General features: G+C 44.5%; 1 protein-coding gene across 2 annotated transcripts in view; it reads left to right on the forward strand.

Moving 5' to 3' along the window:
* The first annotated feature begins 1,707 nt into the window (after positions 1 to 1,707).
* LOC111856898 (NHS-like protein 2) overlaps positions 1,708 to 21,091 on the forward strand; it is a 53,661-nt gene continuing 34,277 nt past the window's right edge. For both annotated transcript variants that reach the window (XM_023837199.2, XM_023837200.2), the window contains exon 1: positions 1,708 to 2,240. In XM_023837199.2, coding sequence (XP_023692967.1) covers positions 1,964 to 2,240 — 277 coding nt within the window. In that variant the 5' untranslated portion in view covers positions 1,708 to 1,963. The remainder of the gene's footprint in view (positions 2,241 to 21,091) is intronic.

The raw sequence follows: 21,091 nt of genomic DNA on the forward strand, positions 1-21,091 counted from the left end.
GTCACACAGTCTTACAGTGGGGCTGCGTTCATGCCCTGGTCTCTTCAACGTGAGCTAAGAACCATAGGGACCGAAGTTTTTTTTTTTTTTTTTTTTTTTTAAAGGGACAAGTCTTTAAAAATACAAGCTTTTACCTGAGATTTTCTGATGCAATACTGAAATAGGCTTTGAATAAATTTGCTACTCTGTCCACTAAAAATACATCCCCTTAACTGGTCTGCCGGTGTGTTCGCCGCGCGCGGGGGAACCGTGGCGTCGGCGCGCCGCCGCTTTCGCACGCCGTGGCTGTGTGGGCCCGCGCACGTCCTGTTCTCCCGGCTCTGACAGCTCCAGAACGCCGTATGGGTCCTGCTGGGCCGCGGGCTGTTCTTCCTGCGGCTCTGGTCAGGAGGCTCGGCACAGAGCACAACAAACCCTGCAGGAATCTGGACCGGCGCAAGCCATTACGTCCTTGGAATTATTTTAAGGTGCATGTGTAAATGACCGGGCCCTGGTTAAACACCACTGATAATTATCATTACGGTGGTCAAAACAACATCGAGTGTCCTGCAGATGCTGTGTGTTTGTGATATGATTAAAAAACAAGCTTTCTTAGAGGGTCTGGCTGATATTTCTCGGCTCGTCTTGTATCCGATAGACTTATGATTACCCATAGGATCAAATATAGCAACTATTAATGCTACTATTTTATATTAAATCATTTGATTCCTATTATCTATGAACAAGAATACACAATCTGCCCAATTATGGATTCTTAAACTATCAGCATCCGTCACGCTTTCATGCTACATATTTATCTCCCAAGTTCTCTGTCCAAGTTAACCTGTTTTACTGGTTATCAACCTGGTACTTATTCCTTCAAGATTTTGATTCTTGCCCTAATTTTTGCACTGAATTTCACAGATTCAGATCACAGAGTCCCACTTTTCTCTATGTGAGGATAGTAGCCTATTCTTCATCTTCACCATTTTTAATTTAATCTCCTCACTTCATCATTTTAATGGTGGAAGGAGGAGCCGCGTATCCCGGTTCTGTTTCTTAGACTTTGTTGTTTCTTTTAAGATACTTGGGCCTCAAGATACACTCCGTTTACCCGTAAAATTCATATTCTCTATTTATCCAAAATAAAATCAAATAAAGGAATCTCTGATCCATTTAACCATTAAAAAAAACTTTTTATATATTAACTAACCTAGGATTTGTCTGAATCATGGAGTTCACATGGAGAGGCGTAGCAGATATTTTATTAAAAATCCATAAATAAGTGCCGATAAGATTATCTGTGCAGTTAGTCTGCGGTCTATGCTACCATTCGACGGGCCAATACAGCGCAGAAGCAGTTTATTTCGAGCTGTCTTTGAGATAGAGGGAACCATATGTGTAAAGCACATTGTATTTTCATTCACTAGTTATATAACCTGTTTTAGCTCCTGAGAGAACTTATTTTTATCCAAAGTGACTTACACAGTATGCTACACATTATGTCGGTGGGTATTTTTGCTGTGACCGCATGCTTGGTGCAACAGCAAGATCCCACAGGGGGCTTTAACGAGTCTCACAAGTTTAGCAAATACTTCCTGATTTCTAATTAAAATCTCCTCTTGAATGTCCATTTCTCCGCTGGTATGTTGACTGATTTAATCTTGCCATGTGCTGACAAGCGGCGTAACATCAAGGCATGTTGTTCTGCTGTAAACAAACAAAACTCTAAACAAACAGACAGACGTCACAATCCGCCCTAGACGACGTCGAAAATACAGGGAGACTGTCCGCGGCGTGAGCCCTGCCCCTTCACACGCTGTGGCTTAATGCGAATGCATCGCACAAGACAGCTCCACATAGCGGACGATTATTCGCGATGCAAAAAGAGGAAAACATGAAAGCAACTGCAGCTCCAAGCAAGGTTTCGTAGGAGTACCGCGGACCATTCTCCACGAAGAAGGACCGGGCAGAGACGCGGGAGATGCCGTTTTGTAATAGGCTGATCGTCCCCAAACATGTCTGCAGAAGTGAAGATAGGAGAGATGGAGAGATCTTCGCGGATCTGGTGGATGTGTGCAGCTTTACTTTGTGCAACCTGCTCCGACAGCTTTCGGATTTATCCCGGCTCTCGGTCAGCATCCTGGAGGATCTGGAGGGGGAACTTCTGTCCATCTGTCAGAGATCGAGGACGCTGGAGAGCAAAGTTATCAGTCTGCAGAAGCACGTTTCGGCTTTCGTTACCCGGCCACCGTTAAATAGTAAGCACTTTTTTGGGGGGATCAGCCGTAGGGATCGAAAATGGTTTAGATTGTGGGAGTCAGTACAGGTGCTTGGTAACCCGTATCGTTGCTTAAATTACTGTACTTGAGTTGTATGAGTATAATCTTCGGCACTGTAGTAGGTGCAAACATCGCACAAACGCAAAACCTGCATCTTATGGTTTATTGAAATGCTTTTATACATTAATTACATATTCACCCGCCAAGTTCAACGTGTTGAATGGCTTTAGTGAAGTGTCAGATAAAACAATTATTTGCACGTGCGTAACATCAATGCATTGTTTTCCTTGCAATAAATGTGAGACACCCAGTAGGACTGGATGGTTTAACTGTAACTAATGTATTTAATATTCAAACTGTAATCTTAATTCTAATTCAATTTTAATGCACGATTTCGTTTCCATTGGTGCTTGTTCTTCGATGAAACATAAAGGTGGTTTTCCCAAAATAGAAATAAATGTCACGCATGCGTTTCGTTCAAATTAAAACATACCTAAAAATCTGCAAAACGCAGACATGGGATAGTATCAGCTTTCTTTATAATAATAAACATTAATTACGATTTTGATGATGCTGTTCTGAAATAAGTGATATATTTGTGTTCATCAGTGTCTAACTTCTCTGAGTCATGCTGTAGGACCACTGTCAAGTGGCTGCGTCGTGTTTGGTATTGCGTAGGCGTTGCATAATGAAAACTAATACGCAAACTAATTTTTAAAGATTAGTATAGGTTCAGTTAAATAACTGAGCCAGATGTATTGCTATAACTTGCTTTAGTAAATTTGTCCAAATCATACAAGAGACAAAATGTGCCTTAAGATTAATTCCGATAAAGTAATTTAAACATTTTACTGCCGGTAATCCATTTAATAAAATCATAGCCTATGTACTTTGTGCAATCTTATTAAGAGCTAAAAAAACATTTAAGAGCTATCGTGTCCGTACATGCATTTTTGAAAAATATTATAATTGTTACAGTAAATCCTAGTCGGAATTTGATCAGAAACCATCAGTCCTGATGAAATGAGCTCATTTGGACCAAAAACTGCGGAGTGTAAAAAGCGAATCTGTGCGTAATGTGTCCTCGCGGAGGACGGGGGTGGGAGGCGCCTGGCAGGCTGCTGCTAGCAGAGGTACAGCTTTAGCCGGAGTCGAATGGGGTCCCTCCCGGATTAGGATGGGAGGGCGGATCATGGGAGTCGGGATCAGAGCCGCACTTCTGTCTGTCTGATTAGTCTGCCTGTCTGTGGCAGTGATCGGTATTAGCGTTGTGCTTTTGGTCTATTTTGCAGCCTGAAATGTCACTTGTATTTAAACAGAATATGTAAGGATTTTATTATTGTTACCCCAGTTTGAGTGGCTCAGTGGGTATCTTAGCCGCAGCATTGGTGCTGGACTCCTGCCACCGATCTGTGTGGCGCTTGCACGTTGGCCTGGTGTCACGCGACTTTCCTCTTGGTACGTCATCTCTGCCCGTGTGGGTACCCTTTGACGGACTGGCATCCTGTCCAGGGTGTACCCCTGCCTTGTGCCAGGCCAACCGACATTGCATACTTTACGTGTTACAGGGTTATTCGATTATTCGATTAAAGAACTTTAAAAATGAAGGATAACTGGTTTTGAAAGATGGGCCGCTGTTGCAGGGATCGGGACCTGCATTGTAAGATAAAGCAAAGTGTGGCAGAGTGAGTCTCGGTCAGCATTACGGCCTGACTTTGATTTAATCCTGTACACTTTTCACACTTTTCACACTGTGTGGCCGGCATGGTGCGAGGCCACGTTTGAGTCAGCCAAAAGCCCCCCGCCGAAACTGGTGGAAGGAAAGCTCTTTGGCCAAATTCTGGAGGTGTTTTATACTGGAGGTTTTCACTTTCACCTTTCTTTCATTTCAGTGCTAAAGATAAAGAGCATGTTAGGTCCGCCGTCACTATTCGCCTGATGTTTACACTGATAACAGGAAGTATTCGGCACCTCATCTGCTTTCTGTCGATTGACGGAAACGCCATGGACGGGAGGTGCTGCCGTTACCAGGACAGCCCATTTCGCCTTCCCGGGGCTGGGGCGATCTGGAGGGGGGCGAGCCTGAGATTTTACATGGGTCTCATTCACGATGTCGGTGACGGGGAGTCAGTGCGTGGGGCGGAGCGCAGTTAGCGAAGCGGGGGAGGTGTCGCTCACACTTAGCGCACACTTACTGCACAAGCCTGTTTGCTATGAGTGTGATGCGTTTGTTTATGTTTAATTGCTGGGCTTTCTGCTGGAGGACCGACGAGACGAAACGGGCCCGTGTCTGAGCTATTATATCAGCAACGTAGTGATTTTATCATATTTCACCATATTTAAAAGGTAGAGGAGAAGACATCAGAAACTCATTCGGCATTTATTAGCTTTAGCGTGGTGTCCAAAAAGAACATGTGGAATGTGGATTTTATTTCTTGCACTTTTATTGGCAATAAAAAAATTTGGAAAGAAATTTGAAAAAGTATATAATTTTTATGATGCCTTTCTGAACTGTCCTACTGGGTGGGTAATCCATGTTTCCCTCTGCCTGCCAGTACGGGACCCCAATGGGGCTCTCAACCCCTCCGAGACCCTGGTATGGACGGGGGGTATCTGAGAGCCTGGAGCTCCACCTGTACCCTCCTCTTCATTCAAGCGTCCATCACCATAGCGACCGTGTGCCTAGGAGGTATGGCACAGATGTGGGTGCTGATCACCTTCTGAAATACTGAACGAGACTCATCCTACTCCCAGTCCTCTGTTCCTTGTTCTGTGTGGGCATCCGCCGTCAATAAACTCTCCCCAACCGCAGGTCAGAATAGGTTTCAGGAGACGCCATCTTTTCTATAAAGATGATTTTCAGCAATTCTGATGCAGTTACAGTTTAAGATCAACAAACTGGCCCATTAGCTGGTGCCAGCACGCCGGGGAGATCATTCCCAGATGTGTGGTGTTTGAGAGGAAAACATAAAGGGAGTGAGCGGCTGAAAGCAGGCATCTGGCTGATGTGTCACTCGGCAGTACGGGCAGGACTCGCCAGAGCGTGAGAGCCACCGGTGCAGAGTGAGTGAATGAGCAGGCCGGTGACAAACATGCTGAGCTTTAATTTCCCGTCGGCGATGAGAGCGTGATGGTCAGGCCCTCTGCCCTGCTAGCGGCACAGGACCGGGCATGGGCTTCTGTTAACGTGGGCATCGCCAGCGGAGGCCAACAAGTTACTGCTCACTGGCATCATTGTTTGTTTAGCGTGGGAATTGAGTGGCGGTACGCTGTCAGGGATTTGTTTGAACATTTATTCATGGGGGGCACAGTGGTGCAGTGGATAGCACTACTGCTTCATACCTCTGGGACAAGGGTTTGAGTCTCCACCAGGGTTCTATGTGTGTGAAGTTTGCATGTTCTCCCCATGTCATCATGAGATTTCCTCTGGGTACTCCAGTCCCCCCCCCCCCCCCCCCCCCCAAAAAAAAAAAAAACATGCTGAGGTTAATTGGAGTTACCAAATTGCCCGTAGGTGTGCCTATGTGACTGAGACTGACTGGTGTGTGAGTGTGACTGAGACTGACTGGTGTGTGAGTGTGACAGACTGGTGTGTGGGTGTGACAAACTGGTGTATGGGTGTGCCCTGCAATGGGTTGGTGCCTCATCCTGCATTGTTCGCTGCCTTGTGCCTGTATTCTCTGGGATAGGCTGTAGACCCCCTCCCCAAGACATTCCTGTTCTAAATTGCCCCAACCCCTCCCCTCTCCCCTGTAGGAAAGGGGTACCCCTTTCCCACAATTTTAGGGAGCATCACACAATAGACTGATTAGCCAACAGCTACTTAGTAATTAAACAGCTTTTAAAATCAGGCTTATTATGCAAAGGCTTGCTTGTTAAGGTAATACACAAGAGTATTGTGGTTATCACTCATAATTGATTGAAAAGTATTGATCCACCTATGAAGGTCACTATTAAGCAAGAAAATTGCATATTCAGGAGGTTTAGCTCAGTTGTAATCTCTTCAACACGGCTGTGATATTTAATTGTTTCTCCTAATGAATAAGAGCAAAAATTAAGGTCAGTGTGGTAACAAAATGCTAAATTAATTACAGTTAATGGTCTGATAATGTCCATTATCTAGAGTAGGAGTGGCCAATCTTACCCAGAAAAGGCCATTGGGTCTGCAGGTTTTTGCTGCAACTGCCTAATTAGATTACTAATTAGAGGACTGATTGGCTGAAGAGTCCTCACACCTGGGTTTAAACAGCTGAACTAAAGGTGATCCCAAAAACCTGCAGATACACTGGCCTTTTGGGGACCCTTAGACGGTCCATGTTTTTGCTCCCTCCCAGTGCCCTGCAAAAGCATGGACTGCCAGGCAAGGAGCTGGGAGGGAGCAAAAACATGGACGTCCCTGAGGACTGGGTTGGGAAACACTGTTCTAGGGAAAAATGAGTGAAGTTAAACTCATTTTGACTTCTGGCAAGTAAAGTACAGAACTGTTCTCGGGTAACGTTTTATCGCTGCTCTGAAGCAGCAGCTTTATGTCAATTTACATTCCTTCTAGCTATCTAACTGTGACCTGCAATTTCAAGAGAGTTACAGTCTAAATTTAATCTAACATAGTTAGAATACCTTACATTGAAGCAGGTAATAGAATAATACAATGTAATTAAATGATTTCAGAAATTACGAACACAACACAATATCAGCAGATTTTAACATCCGGTGTAATGAGGGCTAGATTTTAACATAAATCGCTGGTTTGCTCCATTTTTTGGCTTTTTTCCTCCTAAAAAAGTCTGAAATCAGGGCCAGATTCATTTGGCGATGACTGATTTCCCCAACACCATTGACTCGGAGCCCAGCAAAGAAGCCGGGAGAGTAACCAAAACAATATTCAAAACTATACTCAAAGAATACTTTACTAACACCGCAGACTTAAAACCAGGGCAGTTTGGCTTATGTCAGTTATTACTCATTTTATTCCTGCTTCGCTACATGCATGCTGGTCGATCATAGCAGTCATTGGTCGTGCTGTTTCATTGAGACCCTACAGTTTTTGCATTTGCATTCTTTCCCTGTTAATTCCATCCATCCATCCATCCATAGCCCTAAGCAGCCTGCGGCCTTTCCAGTGTGGTTGTGTGTTGCCGCAGTTGGGATTTGCCACTGCACAGTGAGAGAAGGAGAATATCTGGGCATGGAGCTGACTGCTTTGGCAGCAGAAGGTGATTAACGTTACAAAGCTTCCATGCCTCTTTGATGGAGTGAATTTCGGTGTATATTGATGTGTGTTTGTGTGTGTGTTTATGTTAGTGGGTGTTTGGATGCAAAAAAACTGGTTTCCTGTCAGCTCTGGGCCGCTGGAATGTTGGCAGGTCTACAAGGTGAACGAGAGAAGGACGAATCGACATATTTCTTTATAGCCCACTTCAGCAGCAGTGAGGCATATCTGTGGTGCTGGAAATCAGCCTGCATTTTAAAAGTACCTTTTTAAAACAAAAAAATAAACAGCAAGCTTTCCTTATAGCGTGCCCACAGACTCTCGCTAGACTTGAGAGTCATGCCTTTTTTTATAGGACGGAAAAACCAATCTTAACAAATCTATCTTAGCATTTGCATGGCAGTTGCGCAAAACATTCATATTTATTTTAAACAGTCCAAGTTGTTATTATGGCAGACTTGTGAACGTCTGCTGCTCTTCTTCAAACTCACCCTTCACATAATGTCTTTGCGTTTTTGTTTGATTCCGCTTCTGAAGACTGTGTAAGAATATTCACCACAAAGGACACATGGGTTCTGTATATAACTGTAAATCTTTTCTTGCAGTAACTGACGATTAACTGGGACGTGACACAAATGTCTTAGCTTTGCATAGAACTGTGACGCCGAAACAGAATGTAAAATGGGTGGAAGCCAGTCCCACCCTTCTGCAAAATGCTCGCCCAGGTAATGCCTCCAATGTCCCAGAATGCTTTGCGGCACAGATTTGCATTTGCATGCTGGTCACCCAGACAGGAGAGGCTAGGGTGACCACCTAATCCATGTCAGGGGGGACAGTCAGCAAGCACAGGGTTTGTAAACTAACATTTCAATTAAAAGGACCCAGATTTCACATAAGCACTGAGTTCTTGTTGTGTGCTGATTGGTCAGTCCCCTGTAATCATGCGTGTGTCACGAACGTTAACATGAGTCTTTCAATCTTTCAATCAAGGAAACAAGCCACTCAAAACAGAAGAAGAATTGAACTATTTAGCCAAGGACAGGAGCCTTTCAGTTCTAAAATAGTTTGTAAAACCTGAAGTTAGCTCATAGTGTCATCCTGACATGGATTAAGTGGTCACCCTAGGAGAAGATTAAGCGTCTGAGTGTTCAGACTCCCTCACTGTCCTGCCCAGAGATTTCTGGGGATTGAGGTGACAGGGTGGTAGTGTTTATTTATTTATTTGAACAAATCTCTTATATGTAGTTTTGATATGCATGCTAAGAGGGTATTGATTTAGAGCAGAGACTCACGTCGCCTTTCCCGGCCTGTTCCCTGGTCACCTGGTCAGAGCCCTGCCTGCCCGGAGTATTGTGCAGGTGTCAGTCCTGGCTTTGCGGAAGAGTGGTGGGGAAGCTCCCCCCCCCCGGCCCGTCTCCGAAAAGGTCAGTCAGGAGAGCGCATCCGGCAGATTGGGCCGGAGCCGGCGCCAGGCTGCAGAGCGGGATTGGCTCGGCTTGGTACCTACTTAGCAAACACCGGAGTCCATAAATGTGCCGGCAGATGGCCGACTGAGGACCTGCCTTGTTTCCCTGCGAAATGTCACGCTTACCAGTTTATGATCAGTATCTCGGTTTTTAGCACAACTAGGTTTGCTGATTTTAACGGCTCTTCTGCTGTTTCTCCCAGCACAGGCACTCAGACCCTAACTAGCGATACTGTTTCCTCCCTGTTCGCTCCTTATCTGTTACGGTTCCATTTCAGGCCATTCACTGACAAACAGTTCCTGTCTTCGGCTCTCATTGGCCCCTGTTAATATCTTGTGGTGTGTTTGAGGAAGTTATTACCTCTGAAATGGATGTTATAGTGTCCTGGGGCCAATACGACGGATCTGTCCTATTACGGATTCCCGATCACGGTGTTCATGGTATCTACCTGGAAATGCTGTGGATATTACCTTTCTTGGAATAGGTTGGCTGCAAGGGAATTTTAATCTCTGCCCTTGTGCTTTATAGCTGAGTAGCATGAGTGGAAAATCACTCTTAATATCTCATTTTCCTGTAATTAAAGGCCCACACTAAACCATTGCGTATTGTAAGTCTTTTGGGGTTATTCTGAGAGGACTTGTTATATAACATCTATACTTTTGGCATGTTTTTATTAAAATTTCTGTTCGTTATGAATACTGTTAATAATAATCATTCGCTGTGACCTAATAACCTTGTGTTACTGAGCTTGTCTTTCCTTGCCTGTGACTACAGACAAAACCACTGCAGCGAAAACCTCATTACACATTAATTTAGCTCCTTATCAATGTTTGCTGGCCCCCGATAGCAATGCGATGGGCGTGTCCTGCTCCTACGCATCACTTCCTGTCTGGCCCAGCTCACGCACGCATGTCGTCCCTCTGAGGGTTGCTCCTGCGCGGGGCACAGTGAGAGGGGTTCCCAGGAGGGAGGGCTGAAATTAAACGGCGAGGCCCGTCCCTCCGCCGGCCCCTGCCGGCATATTTGATGGTGCTGAAAGGACCATTTTCGCGAGGCCCTCCGCAGGGCGCCGGTCCGCTGAGTGAGGGGGAGGAAACAATGGCCGCTGTGCTCAGGGAAGGTGTGTCACTGTCCTTGCTGGGCTCCCCTGCAGTCCGGCTATAAATGTACCTCGCACCAGCTGCCCTCCATCACAAACAGAAGCCAGCGTTCACAGAGATACAGCCGTGCTTTGTAAGAAATATCGGGTTACATCTGGAGGTTAATGCCCTGGTTCCCTTACCCCAATCGCTGGCTCATTTCACCCAGAGAGTAATTGGAAGTTTTGTCTTTGCTGAGCTTTGGGTTTTATGGCAGCCTGATGAACCCTCTGTCTGGCCACAGGTGTCGCACTTGGGACCTGCGTCTTTATTAGAGACCGACTTGAGAGGCAATGACTGTAAAGTAAAGGGTCTGTAACCCCCCCCCCCCCCCAACACACACTCGGGGGTTAGAAAGGCTTCTGTCATAAGGAAAAAAGTCACCTCCTCCTCTTCAGTCTGGAGGAGGCGTGACGTTGATGTTTGGGGACCGTACAGATACAGAAGCATTGTGTGATGATGTCATCGCTGGCCGTGACAGGCAGGAGATGTCCAAGTTCGGGAAACCATCTCCTCAGGATTTTGCCACCACTATATTCTGAAGAGTTTTTATAGAGCTGGACTTCTGTGTCCGTGATTTATTTGAAGGTGATGAGGTGTTGGTGTGGCTGACAGGTTAGCCCATCCTGCGGCCTGTGTGTATCCCAGTGGCCCAATGCAGTGACGGGGACACAGTGTGCTGTGAAAATGTCCCTCAGATGAGATGTAAAACTGAGGTCCTGACTCTCTGAGGTCATCAAAGATCCCTGGGCATCTTTCGAACAAGTAGGAGTAGTTCCCCGATGTCCTGGCTAAAATTGCCCACTGTGGCCCTATCAAATCTGGCCTGCTGATCATCCTCTATATCTAATTGGTGAATTCTCTCCTGCCCCTTCACCACTGAAGGGGCAGGAGACTGTGTGGTGAGCGTACTGGTGCAGAATGGCTACTGTTACATCATCCAGGTGGGGGCTACACAGTGGTGGTGGTTGAAGTGGCTCCCTATTGGGTTTGTAAAGCCCTTTGGATACTTGAAAAGCATTATATGAATGTAACATTCATTCATTCATTTGCCAAATAAATCTACTGCTCTTGGTGAAGCTATGAATCGCCTCCAACAATGAGCTCATTCTTAGAAATCATCTTGACTCGTAACCTAATATTGACAGTCCTTCGTGTAAGGCTGTTAGCCTGTCCGTCTGTACCATGTGGTCTGCACCGACGTCTGATAAATGTGAAGGCTCCACAGAGTGAAGGCCTACCAAAAGACATTATTTGGGCAACAAGAATAAGTCAAGGACTGGATGGCCATGAACTAGCCCTTGGATGAGCTGTAGTGCTTACCCTCAGCTGTGTGGCAGTACATTAGCGGCGACAAAGGACAGAGGGGATGAAGAAGGCCTTTATGACAGGGCCTAACTGAATCGAAAGGGACCGACGGAGAGACATAGTGACATCTTTATGCGTTATGAGACAGACAGGCCCAGTGCTATGTTGGCCGGCAGCCCAGACGATGCTGCGAGGAGGGCCGGTCGCCTGTCAATGCCCACTTTCAGCGTGTTCCTCAGCTCTCCAGGGCTGTCGGGCTGCAGGCACGGTCTCAGCCTCATCGCTCGGGGATTTCTCCCCCCAGCCAGGTCTCGCGCCTCGATTCATGGCGACTGGCTCAGGCCCAATCAGATGGTGAGCACAATCTGCTTGGTTCTGATAGGGTTAGGGTCAGGGTGACAGCCTATCGGCATCGCTGATACTGAGGAGTAGGTAGGCGCACAGAGCTTGGTGCCCCCATTCCTTCAGCACGTCGAGTCCTCTGTCGTGTGACGTTTAGAAACTCGCTTGGGCGTCGCCTGAACCCCATTCTGTCCGGCTTCGAGCACCGGGTCAGCGCCTGGTACGTCTCATCTCCTCGTGTCCTGTACGGCCGGGGGGGGGGGTGGGTGTAGGGTGACATGTGTGGCCGCCAGCGTGCCAGGAACAGCGGCCGCATTGAGCAGGGCCCACGAGCTGCCCACACGCTGGGCCCGAGTGGGCTGACGCTTACGTAAGCCAAGCCGCATGTGCGCGCTGATCCAGGGCCGGGCTGCTGACTGACCTGCCGAGGTCACTCTTCATTTTAGCTCTGTTACACCATTGTTTACGCCTTTTTCATGCCTACAGTCTTACTCTCAGAAATGCAGTCGTCCCTCCAGATCCTGTGGGCGTTGCTTCCAGGACCCCCCAGGGATGCCGCAGTCTGCAGATGATCAAGTGCCGTATATAAAATGGCGTAGTATTTGTAAATAACCTATACGTCATCCCTAGATTACTTATAATACCTAATGCAATATAAATCCTATATAAATAGTTATTATACTACATTGTTTATATAGGGTATAATTATAAGGAATTTTAAGTCTGTACATGTTCAGTGCAGACAACCATCGTACATATATCTGAGTACATTAGAATACTTTGGATCCATGGTTTTATTTGACTCCATGGATGCCGAGGGCTACCTGTATTTTCAAAGGCAGCGTCACACTTCACCTTTAACATTTACACATCAAGCAGATGTCTCTGCATGTTGCTGTACGAATTTCACCCTTTTGCAGTGTGTGGCTGTTCTGCACAAAGTGTAGTTGCTGTCATTTGTTGATCTCTGTGTTTGGGCTGTATCACACAAAATGGTGTTTTTGTTCGAATTAGAGAAGTAAGAAAGAGTAGCAGAGCGAGATGGGGGAGAGGGAGAAAGCCTTTATCTGTCTGACGCCAGCTGTTCAGGACACCAGCCCTCCTTCAGTTTCCCCTGCTCATGTACGATCTAGACTTCCTGTTATTTTAAGCGATTTTATGGTAGGGACAGGGTTTTTCCCATTCACCTTCTTTGTTGAGACAGAAACAGCCTGTATTTTAGTATGTGTAACTCAACAAGTAGAGCATTGTGCTAAAAACATAACAACAGGCCGTGGGTTCAAATCCCAGGGACCATACATAATTTGTAAACCTTCTGGATCTTTTGTAGATTATATACTATGGATCTTAAAAGCTGCTGTTAAGATAACGGCATCAGTATTTAATAATGCAGATTCCTACGAAATTTTCCAGAGCTGCACACACACACACACACGCACACACACACACACATATATATATACAGGGCTGCCCCCACATGTGCATAATTCCGTATAAATTATTTTATAGTTCTGATGTATTTATAATAATTCTAAAATGTGGAAATGGTACAAGTAAACCTTTCTATGGGTAGAGGTCTCCAAACTTTTGACTTAATAATAATTTTTCATCGCCTAGTGCCATCTGTCAGCTAATATGCTGCATGTATGAGGATAAACTGAACATTGTGCTCATTAAACACTGGATTTGCTTTTCTTGTCACAACACGGAGCCAGATTGTGCGTGTTGCCAGTAGGGGGCAGTAAAAGGCTATGTCTAGCATTTCTGTTTTAGTGGTCACCGCAATGTAAAGTTTCCATATTTTGCCCATTTCTGTGCATTGACTGCTTATATTCTTTCATCATTTGACGGCTATTCCTGAATTGCTTCTCCAAAGATTCTTTTCATTTGGTTCAAAACTATTCTGCAGTGAGCTGCAGAGGAAACGAACCACAGCTGTAGATCACAAACACATATTCATATCCCTGACCCGGAATACTGGGTGTGGGAAGATAATATGGACCCACACTCCATGTGGTGTCTGATTGCTTAGTTATTTGTCCCAATGGCAGCTTGATGGGTGCAGTAAGGAGACACAAGGGTAAATCCTCTTCCCCATCTGTTGGTTGCACCGTCTCCCCCTGGTGGACAGAGGATGCAAGCTTTAATGATCAGATTAACAGCTGAAGGGCAGAAATCACAGTACAGATACGACCCCATGTGTTATGCTGAGGCAGACGGAAGGACCGCATCCACACAAACAGGTAGACGAGGAGCTTTTCAGTCAGGATTTAAACCCATGAAAAGCAAACAGCGCTCCTCTCTGCCTGACAGGGATCCGGCCCTGATTTCCTCATACCCACCAGCCAGCTTATATAATTTCCCATCTCACTCGCTGTGTGAGAGCCTGCAGGGAGGCTTTCGCACTCTAAGGTGCAGGGCTGGGCTGCCTGGAAAAGCCTCCTTACTAATGATTGCAGTGCTGGCAGCTTGGCGCTATGGGCAGCACTGCCGGGTCACTGGCACTCACTTTATTTAAAGCTGAAGGGGTGCGATGCCGCCGGGTCCATGCAGACCGCTGACCTGTGACCTCTGACACAAATACATTACATACCGGAGACCCTACTGCTTTGGGCAGTGCCCTGCTTCAGCTGTCACCCTGGAGCCTTGCAGTCACCTGCGGGGGGCGTCTGCCGAAGAGATATTATCCATAATATAACACAAGATAAGATTAACTTTATTGATCCCAGGTGGAAATTCTTATGTGTACAGCAGTCAGATACACATCAAGTGCACAAACACAACAGTATGCAGAATGTTTTGAGATCTACAGAAGTTACTTGTGCATGTGAGTGCTTTCTCTTGCCAGTGAACTTTACACACTGGGATGCATAAACTTGCAGTGTTGAAACTGGTGTGTTTGACATGAATGTTTTGGCATTCATCGGTGTTGTGTTTGTGCACTTTCACAACATGATAATCACTATGAAATACCAAAGTTCAGGTAACGCAGATTATCAGCCATACACATACATTACGTCGCTCTGCGGCTCTACGTGCATTACGATTAATCACCTGTCACATCAATGCGCAGATCCACGCTACGTATCATCCATATCATAACGCAATGTAAAATTGTTCCTCAGTGCCACCAAAATGAAAAGTATTAAGCATCACAGTCAAAATGGTTAGATACACTATATTACCAAAAATATTGGGACACCTGAATTCAATGATTTGGAGGGGTGTCCCAATATTTTTGGTAAGACCCAGATGGATAAAGCGATATAGATGATGGATAGTGTATATTGCCAGTATGTCAGTGTAAACATGCTCCTGAGCGTCACGTTTCTGAATGAGTCGTTTCCCACTTACTCATTGTCACTGACCGATTGTTAGGTTCTTGTATTAAATTGGAACAATTTTACATTGCGTTATGATATGGATGATACGTAGCGTGGATCTGTGTATTGATGTGACAGGCGAAAAACTTCGATCGCGTTGCGGAACCTGAAAGTATTAACCTATTCCAATGATATTTTGCACGTTTAATAACGAGGTCCAGTGACAACTTTTCCGCACTATTGGAAATTTAGATTTTTTCACCCCACCCTAGTGTGCATTTTACACAGACAGTACATCCTGAAAGTAAGTGTAGTACTAATGTTACAGTGTGCATGGTACACAGACAGTACATCCTGAAAGTAAGTGTGGTACTAATGTTACAGTGTGCATGGTACACAGACAGTACATCCTGAAAGTAAGTGTGGTACTAATGTTACAGTGTGTATGGTACACAGACAGTACATCCTGAAAGTAAGTGTGGTACTAATGTTACAGTGTGTATGGTACACAGACAGTACATCCTGAAAGTAAGTGTGGTACTAATGTTACAGTGTGTATGGTACACAGACAGTACATCCTGAAAGTAAGTGTGGTACTAATGTTACAGTGTGTATGGTACACAGACAGTACATCCTGAAAGTAAGTGTGGTACTAATGTTACAGTGTGTATGGTACACAGACAGTACATCCTGAAAGTAAGTGTGGTACTAATGTTACAGTGTGTATGGTACACAGACAGTACATCCTGAAAGTAAGTGTGGTACTAATGTTACAGTGTGTATGGTACACAGACAGTGCATCCTGAAAGTAAGTGTGGTACTAATGTTACAGTGTGTATGGTACACAGACAGTGCATCCTGAAAGTAAGTGTGGTACTAATGTTACAGTGTGTATGGTACACAGACAGTACATCCTGAAAGTAAGTGTGGTACTAATGTTACAGTGTGTATGGTACACAGACAGTACATCCTGAAAGTAAGTGTGGTACTAATGTTACAGTGTGTATGGTACACAGACAGTACATCCTGAAAGTAAGTGTGGTACTAATGTTACAGTGTGTATGGTACACAGACAGTACATCCTGAAAGTAAGTGTGGTACTAATGTTACAGTGTGTATGGTACACAGACAGTACATCCTGAAAGTAAGTGTGGTACTAATGTTACAGTGTGTATGGAACACAGACAGTACATCCTGAAAGTAAGTGTGGTACTAATGTTACAGTGTGCATGGTACACAGACAGTACATCCTGAAAGTAAGTGTGGTACTAATGTTACAGTGTGTATGGAACACAGACAGTACATCCTGAAAGTAAGTGTGGTACTAATGTTACAGTGTGTATGGTACACAGACAGTACATCCTGAAAGTAAGTGTGGTACTAATGTTACAGTGTGTATGGTACACAGACAGTACATCCTGAAAGTAAGTGTGGTGCTAATGTTACAGTGTGTATGGTACACAGACAGTACATCCTGAAAGTAAGTGTGGTGCTAATGTTACAGTGTGTATGGTACACAGACAGTACATCCTGAAAGTAAGTGTGGTACTAATGTTACAGTGTGCATGGTACACAGACAGTACATCCTGAAAGTAAGTGTGGTACTAATGTTACAGTGTGCATGGTACACAGACAGTACATCCTGAAAGTAAGTGTGGTACTAATGTTACAGTGTGCATGGTACACAGACAGTACATCCTGAAAGTAAGTGTGGTGCTAATGTTACAGTGTGTATGGTACACAGACAGTACATCCTGAAAGTAAGTGTGGTACTAATGTTACAGTGTGTATGGTATACAGACAGTACATCCTGAAAGTAAGTGTGGTGCTAATGTTACAGTGTGTATGGTACACAGACAGTACATCCTGAAAGTAAGTGTGGTGCTAATGTTACAGTGTGTATGGTACACAGACAGTACATCCTGAAAGTAAGTGTGGTACTAATGTTACAGTGTGTATGGTACACAGACAGTACATCCTGAAAGTAAGTGTGGTACTAATGTTACAGTGTGTATGGTACACAGACAGTACATCCTGAAAGTAAGTGTGGTACTAATGTTACAGTGTGTATGGAACACAGACAATACATCCTGAAAGTAAGTGTGGTACTAATGTTACAGTGTGTATGGAACACAGACAGTACATCCTGAAAGTAAGTGTGGTACTAATGTTACAGTGTGTATGGTACACAGACAGTACATCCTGAAAGTAAGTGTGGTACTAATGTTACAGTGTGTATGGTACACAGACAGTACATCCTGAAAGTAAGTGTGGTGCTAATGTTACAGTGTGTATGGTACACAGACAGTACATCCTGAAAGTAAGTGTGGTGCTAATGTTACAGTGTGTATGGTACACAGACAGTACATCCTGAAAGTAAGTGTGGTACTAATGTTACAGTGTGCATGGTACACAGACAGTACATCCTGAAAGTAAGTGTGGTACTAATGTTACAGTGTGCATGGTACACAGACAGTACATCCTGAAAGTAAGTGTGGTACTAATGTTACAGTGTGCATGGTACACAGACAGTACATCCTGAAAGTAAGTGTGGTGCTAATGTTACAGTGTGTATGGTACACAGACAGTACATCCTGAAAGTAAGTGTGGTACTAATGTTACAGTGTGTATGGTATACAGACAGTACATCCTGAAAGTAAGTGTGGTGCTAATGTTACAGTGTGTATGGTACACAGACAGTACATCCTGAAAGTAAGTGTGGTGCTAATGTTACAGTGTGTATGGTACACAGACAGTACATCCTGAAAGTAAGTGTGGTACTAATGTTACAGTGTGTATGGTACACAGACAGTACATCCTGAAAGTAAGTGTGGTACTAATGTTACAGTGTGTATGGTACACAGACAGTACATCCTGAAAGTAAGTGTGGTACTAATGTTACAGTGTGTATGGAACACAGACAATACATCCTGAAAGTAAGTGTGGTACTAATGTTACAGTGTGTATGGAACACAGACAGTACATCCTGAAAGTAAGTGTGGTACTAATGTTACAGTGTGTATGGTACACAGACAGTACATCCTGAAAGTAAGTGTGGTACTAATGTTACAGTGTGTATGGTACACAGACAGTACATCCTGAAAGTAAGTGTGGTACTAATGTTACAGTGTGTATGGAACACAGACAGTACATCCTGAAAGTAAGTGTGGTACTAATGTTACAGTGTGTATGGAACACAGACAGTACATCCTGAAAGTAAGTGTGGTACTAATGTTACAGTGTGTATGGTACACAGACAGTACATCCTGAAAGTAAGTGTGGTACTAATGTTACAGTGTGTATGGAACACAGACAGTACATCCTGAAAGTAAGTGTGGTACTAATGTTACAGTGTGTATGGTACACAGACAGTACATCCTGAAAGTAAGTGTGGTACTAATGTTACAGTGTGTATGGAACACAGACAGTACATCCTGAAAGTAAGTGTGGTACTAATGTTACAGTGTGTATGGTACACAGACAGTGCATCCTGAAAGTAAGTGTGGTACTAATGTTACAGTGTGTATGGTACACAGACAGTACATCCTGAAAGTAAGTGTGGTGCTAATGTTACAGTGTGTATGGTACACAGACAGTACATCCTGAAAGTAAGTGTGGTGCTAATGTTACAGTGTGTATGGTACACAGACAGTACATCCTGAAAGTAAGTGTGGTGCTAATGTTACAGTGTGTATGGAACACAGACAGTACATCCTGAAAGTAAGTGTGGTACTAATGTTACAGTGTGTATGGTACACAGACAGTACATCCTGAAAGTAAGTGTGGTGCTAATGTTACAGTGTGCATGGTACACAGACAGTACATCCTGAAAGTAAGTGTGGTGCTAATGTTACAGTGTGCATGGTACACAGACAGTACATCCTGAAAGTAAGTGTGGTGCTAATGTTACAGTGTGCATGGTACACAGACAGTACATCCTGAAAGTAAGTGTGGTGCTAATGTTACAGTGTGCATGGTACACAGACAGTACATCCTGAAAGTAAGTGTGGTACTAATGTTACAGTGTGTATGGTACACAGACAGTACATCCTGAAAGTAAGTGTGGTACTAATGTTACAGTGTGTATGGTACACAGACAGTACATCCTGAAAGTAAGTGTGGTACTAATGTTACAGTGTGTATGGTACACAGACAGTACATCCTGAAAGTAAGTGTGGTACTAATGTTACAGTGTGCATGGTACACAGACAGTACATCCTGAAAGTAAGTGTGGTACTAATGTTACAGTGTGTATGGTACACAGACAGTACATCCTGAAAGTAAGTGTGGTACTAATGTTACAGTGTGTATGGTACACAGACAGTACATCCTGAAAGTAAGTGTGGTACTAATGTTACAGTGTGTATGGTACACAGACAGTACATCCTGAAAGTAAGTGTGGTACTAATGTTACAGTGTGTATGGTACACAGACAGTACATCCTGAAAGTAAGTGTGGTACTAATGTTACAGTGTGTATGGTACACAGACAGTACATCCTGAAAGTAAGTGTGGTACTAATGTTACAGTGTGTATGGTACACAGACAGTACATCCTGAAAGTAAGTGTGGTACTAATGTTACAGTGTGTATGGAACACAGACAGTACATCCTGAAAGTAAGTGTGGTGCTAATGTTACAGTGTGTATGGTACACAGACAGTACTTCCTGAAAGTTTCAGTCCTGCTTCTATGAGCCTGTTATGAACTGTTCTAGCAGTGCACTTCACACCTGCACTTAATGTTTCCCATTCCTTTTGAAGGTCACTTGAGGTCATCCTCTGATTTCTGAGAAGGTGTCAGATAAGTTAACGGTCATCTCCACACCAACCCGCCCACAAAGAACAGTGATAGTGTCACATCACACCTCATGAATACTGGCATGGAGGAGACAGTAGGATCAACCAGTCCCTGGGGCAACTGGGGTTAAGGGCCTCGTACAGGGGCCCAATGGTAGGATCAGTCTGCTGATCCAGGGATTTGCCCCAACCCACAGAGCTGCCCCCACCTAACAATTTTTTTTCAGTGCCTAGTTCCATACAGTATTTTATAGTGTTGAAATCTTTACAATTATTCTATAATGTAGAACATGGCCCAAGTAAACCTTTCTATTGGTAGGGGTCTCCAAACCTGTGACTGGTGCTGTATTTATACAGACAGAGAGAGATATGACTGAACTTTGCTGAGCTTTGCTGAAGTTTCATGGTTGGGGTGGGTGGGGTGGGGGGGGGAGGGCGGTCAGCAGGAGGAGTTGAAGTTTCTGGGCTTATGACAGTGAGTTTGCACATTTAAAGCTGCGGGTTCATCCCTCAAAGCGGCTCCCCTGAGCTGTTTCAGTCTCTCTCTTTCTTCAGATTTAATAAAACCACCCACGACTAATTTTATCTTTCCAGAACATTTGGGTCAAAATCTGGGCCCAAGTATCTGTATCACAGCTTGTGTCGTGGCTGCTGTCTTCTGGTTTCCAGGCTTTGTGGGTATTAAACCCGGGACAGAGACACGGCCCGTCGTGAGGGGTCACTTTAACAGCCACTTTTTCTCGGCGGCTCAGTCTGTGTCCAGCATCATGGATTTCCATGTACCTGATGCCCTGATTACAACATTTTTAAATCAGTGCCTTTGAGGGCGGCAGGTTTTGGGACTCTGACCTCTCCTTCTGTTGGCTGGCGCAGGCAGTCTTCCTGATTTAAGCTCTATTGCTCTGTTGAAACATTGTCCTTCAAAAATCATCTTATACTTGTAGCCGGTTTTAGCTGATTTTAGCTGGTCTAAGATGGTCTAAGATGGTCTTAGGTGGTCATGTCCCAGCTCCTGCTGCTTTGATGGTTTAGCTGGGCGGGTCACCAGTTGGTCATGCTGTTATGACCAGCTAAACCAGTCAGAATGACCATCATAAACTGGTATGATCTGCCAAACCATCATTCAAAAACATATCTTAAGCTGGCCAACTATCATAAATCGGTCAACCAGTTTGAAAAGCTTAAACAGGTCAATCTCTTTTATTCAGCAGTGTATTCTCAAAAAAGCCTATCAGTGCACTGTGTGT

This window comes from Paramormyrops kingsleyae, chromosome 24 (assembly GCF_048594095.1).
Source record: "Paramormyrops kingsleyae isolate MSU_618 chromosome 24, PKINGS_0.4, whole genome shotgun sequence".
NCBI classification, from domain to species: domain Eukaryota; kingdom Metazoa; phylum Chordata; class Actinopteri; order Osteoglossiformes; family Mormyridae; genus Paramormyrops; species Paramormyrops kingsleyae.